This window comes from Poromitra crassiceps (genome assembly GCF_964638095.1).
Source record: "Poromitra crassiceps genome assembly, chromosome: 18".
NCBI classification, from domain to species: Eukaryota; Metazoa; Chordata; class Actinopteri; order Beryciformes; family Melamphaidae; genus Poromitra; species Poromitra crassiceps.
This window is the reverse complement of record NC_139636.1, coordinates 23,033,351-23,038,350: the sequence shown is the minus strand read 5'-3', so window position 1 is coordinate 23,038,350 and position 5,000 is coordinate 23,033,351. Positions and strand designations below refer to the sequence as shown.

At 43.3% G+C, this 5,000-nt stretch overlaps 1 protein-coding gene across 1 annotated transcript in view; it reads right to left on the bottom strand.

The window, feature by feature from the left end:
• The window catches only part of b4galnt4a (beta-1,4-N-acetyl-galactosaminyl transferase 4a), a 206,528-nt gene that overhangs the window by 135,466 nt on the left and 66,062 nt on the right, over nt 1-5,000 (bottom strand). The window contains exon 2 of the mRNA XM_083654771.1: nt 4,481-4,593. Coding sequence (XP_083510897.1) covers nt 4,481-4,593 — 113 coding nt within the window. The remainder of the gene's footprint in view (nt 1-4,480; nt 4,594-5,000) is intronic.

Below are 5,000 nucleotides of genomic sequence, written 5' to 3'. Positions count from 1 at the left end.
ACACACACACACACACACACACAGCTAAGAACATAATGCGTAGCTACAAATAAACCAGCATCATAGATAACCGTAAATGGAGCACAGTCTTATACTGTGCAGATCATAAATCCAAGTAACTGCCTCCTGCAATAGGCCAGTTCTATCTCCTATATTGTAATAGTTATGATTTAGGGCTTGTTTACCGTCCAAGTGTGCACACAGTTCATCTCAGTGATCATAATCTCAAGTCAACTTAATCCATCCCCAGTCGTTTACGGAACAAATGACGGGGCGATGCTATTAAAATTCCTAAAGAGCATGCCATAAACTTTTTGACGCGTTTTAATGACTTGAAGGGACAGCAGAGTGCTTACAGCGCAGCAGCCTATTTAAGACTGACTTATCTGCTTTTCATTTGACTGTCACAGAAGAGGAGCCCCAACACTATCAGGCAAGTTTGAGAGTTGACAGAAAAGCCCTGCCTGTTCCCCTCCATGACTCTTATCTCGTCAAAAACACATTTTTTGACTTAAATCGATTTTGAAGACGACTGCATTTTAGGAAACGAGATATATTGTTTTCTTTTTTTTGGCTTTTGCCCGTGTGCTGCCGACAGCTAGTCAACAGCCACTCAAGCGATATCATGACAATTTGGGTGTTTAAAGACCCTGTGGCAATAAAATTCACCAAAAACTTCTAACTATGTAATTTAGGGTATTATGTGCATAATTGTAAACATCTAAAAGTTGTAGACATTAGTTTCAATTTAAATCCTAAATATTGCTATTTTGCTGTTTTTACTGCTTTCTGAGGTTGGGGTGGAGTGGGTGGTACTTACAGTACTTAGGGCTCATTATGTTCAAATCTTATCACGTAATAAAAATGTATCAATCTTAAAGAAGCTCTCAGTTGTCTGACAAAGCTGAGATTTAAAAAATGCATTTGAAGCCAGTTCAAACGACACTGCCCCCTCCCACCCTGAGACAATGCTTGCGCATGTGTTGTGTCATTCGGCATTTGCCAGCTCAGGGACCAGTGCGGTATATATTCACCAATAGGTCATCAAAAATTACAAACAAATGTGAATATCTTTGTTTAATGTAGATGAAAGCACAGTGGAATTTGCTTGCTACAGCATTTCAGGGGGAAAATAAATAATAATAAAAAAAAATCACCATTGGGCTCCAGCGAAACCCCCCGGCTTCCAGCACAACTTAGCCGAGGCAGAGTGTCTGCCTTTGGGCTGCAGTGGAGGAGCGGTCGGGGTAAGCGCCTGGAGCTCCAGGGAGAGGCAAATCGTGAATTTTTAAATGCGTGTTTCAAAAGTCTGATCGTGGCATGTTTTTGTATCTATATCTGTTGGTGGGCTATTTTCGACGATTTTTATGACATTTATGGATCTCGGGAACAACAGATCAGACTTAACATGTCTGAGGCGAGCCCCGCTGCCTGCCAGGCCAGCACGCAGTCCATATGGGTTGGGAGTGTCATACTGTACACCATGCTCGACTCTCATTGCTATTGGCGAGCATGCTGCATGATACGCCATTACAGTCAGAGCAGAGAATTTCTGAACATTTTAAAACCTTGTTTTATATACTTGGTGACATTCAATTCAGTTCAAATTTGACTGGGTGGTTAATAAAAAAAAAATCTGTGGTGTGACAAACTCAAAACACATATTTATGTTTGGTTTCCAGGAACTTTAACTTTAACTGCAGCTGGGTTTTAACTGATGTGATTCCAGCTTGCGTGTGGCCACTTCCTTATTGTGTACTGTGTACTGGTGCGATGTTAAAATGCACAGTGTATATACACCATACTATCAGTCTGTCAATGATATATAATCAATACTAAACATAGAGTTTAGAGATCAATGTGATCATGTGGTATTGACTGAGAGAGAAATAGAGACCAAGATCCCACAGGGTTGATTATTGAGAACCGGTGCCGAGTCAGGTAGCAGCTCCTGATTGGTCGAAGCGGAAACACAGATACTGTGCAAACGCTGCTGCTAGTGGTTCTTAACTGTCCCATTTAGGGATGAAATGATGACCGGTTTAATCATAAACCGTGATCAAAATTCCTGCCGGTTATATTTCCATTTCAAACTTTAGGTGCAGGTGTGATTATCGCTGCTGCAAAGAGCGCTGTTCATTTGTTGATTAAAACAACATGTCACGTGTCCAAATTGCACCAAATGATTTCAGTGAGTGTATCAGAAGTGTATCAGTACTTCTTGAACATTTTCACCATATTTGACCAATTCCGTGATCATTTTTGTCACTATAAAATAAACATGCTATGAAATGTTCATACCGTTTCACCTCTAGTCTCATTCATTTTAATTTCTTCACACAATCCATCTTAACCTTAACGACGTTTTCCACAGTAGGAGGCCACTATAAATGGTAACAATCAATGTTGTCTGTTTAGGTTTTGTGCATTTTTGTCATGGCAGAGAGCTCAAAGCTACAACATGCATCAACTTGTTTTTAAGGCAAGACAACAGTAAATAAATTGGATGTGCAGTATTTTTACATTGTCTCTGTCTGTCTGCGACCTTGTACATGCATAATCCCCCTTTTTGCCTGAAATGAGCTTTTCAGCTTCGTCTGGGATGTTTTTGGAAGTATGCTTTGGGCGCAGCAAGCGGGGGACCTGGGTCGTGGTTGTCAAGTGCAGCAAACAACAGCAACAACAACAACAAGGGCTGAAAGTCATAAGCAAAGAAAGTGCTGCATGCGGCAGACAAACCCCACCCCCCAAAAGATCGGGCTAAACATCGGCACTGCTTTTGTTATGGCAGATTGTCTGCATTCGTCTCCTGCTTCTTCTGCACCTGTTGTGGGCTTGATGCACGTCACTTACCTCCGCCGGAGGCTAGGTGCCATTTCAAGGTAGACAGCTCGTCAGGATGAGTGACAAGTGCTGGGGCGGGAACTTGCTCGACTGAGGGTGAGGAGGGTGGGACTAATAATAAACTGGCTGCCTTAAGGCGAAAAGTTGCTCATTATATCTTTAAAGCGCTCCTACCTCACTAAAGCAGGTGGAAATGCAGCTAGATGCAATTTATGTAAAAAAGATGTGTGCAATAGGGCAATAACAGCAATTTTTATACAATACTTGCAACTTCAGCATGGGGCTAATTTGAAGCAGTGCATTGTTGACTGTTTGAGTTTAAGTTTCTGCTGAATGAGGTTTCTCAAACTACCGTCCAATAGGAAGTCACATTTTCAAAATAGTGGAGATCTCATGTTGGAGTTATCCATCTGACGTCCTGTGCTGCTGCATGTAAAACCTAATTATGATTGTTAATCTTTCTGTACTGTAAAATGTACTGTAGGTAAATTACCATATCCCTCCAATTACAGTACCTTTAAATTCCATTCGCAAACACCCTTATTGTTTGGAATTGTACAAAAATCTGTGATGGTTTTATTGGTTGGAATTAATATGTTAAGCTCATTTTCCCGGTAGTGAAAGCAATGACATCTTTATATAAATATAATAAGAATTGTTGTTTTGCATAAATGATAAAATAGGTAGTTTGAATGAGCTACAAAAGGTAGAAGTTATTTTTTCATTTGAGTGCGACTTTAATTCCAAGTATTAATCAAATCTGAACACAATCCAACCTTAATACTCCTAACACCCACCCAGTGTCAGCAGGCAGCAGACTACTGCCGCATGTACCGTACCAAGTGCTAACGACCTCTGCCTCTGTCTCTGTTTCTGTCTGGTACTGTATGTCTACTTTCATGTCTCTCGTCACGATAACTATCACATAAAAAATGCAGAAAATATTTGAGGAGGAGGCATAATCTCTTGGAAAATGTTCGCAATCTCTTTCAGACTATAGTCTCTCTAAAGCGGGGCACATTATTATACGGTTATTCGCCGCAGTGGGCGGGGTCACGAGGCTAACCTGTAGGTGGCTCTCAAACGAGACAAAGAAAAAGTTTGGGAATGATAAAACCCATCGCACAAAGCATCTCTCTAATGCTTTCCTCGCCCACACCAGCCCATTTCACATGGCCCCTTAACCTGTTATCTGCCTCTGTGTTCACCATCAGCCCTAATCTCTTTTCCATTATGGAGCTTTTGGCAGAACAGAGCGCTAATCAGCGGGTACACGCAGAACAGAGCGCCCAGTGTTTTCATGATCATTAAGATGGTGGACCGTGATTGGCCCGAGCCCTGATGAGTTCCTCCGCACAACGATGAGCAGGGCAACTTCATCATGGCCGCCTTCGTTACAGAGACGTGGGAGGCGAGGGCAAGGCACAGACAACGAGGAAGAACTACCGAGCAAGGGCGCATCTACAGTAGAGACGGGTGCCAAGTGTTTGCAGAGTATTACTGGGGATGAAGCCAGCCAAACGCAAAACAGCACGTTTCTCCCCCAGCTAATGCAACATACAGTCAATATTTGGAGTAGAGCGGACAGAGAGAGAGAGAGAGAGAGAGAGAGAGAGAGAGAGAGAGAGAGACTCACTGCTGCCTCGTCCTCCCTGCTGTCGCTGGTGTCCTCGCTCTTGTGGTGGCCGGCAGAGGAGCGAGCGTCCCTCTTGCGGCTGGCATCTGTCCCCTCCGTCTGTCTCTCTCCATCTGGACCAGGGAGACAAAACACACACGGGCCACCGGTCAGAGAGCTGGCCTTCCTCATCAGCATCATCACCACGCACCAGATACCTGCTCGTGCACACATGCATTATGCAGTGGCACTGTCACCTGTCGTCCTCCTCCTCCTCCTCCTCGCCGTCAGCAGCCTCATTATCAGCATCCTCATTGTCCCCATCATAATGATCATCCTTAATGGCATCGTTGTCATTGTTAACATCTCTATTATCATCTCAGTCACTCTCCTCCATTGTTATCTCACGGAGCCTCTCTACGTTAATCACAACCGGATCAAGGTTTCAAAAGGCTCAGGATGATGTGCACACAAAAAGGAAGAAGGAGTCATTGGGGCAAAGAATGAAAACCAATCCTCCAGGGGGACAATGTGCAGAGGG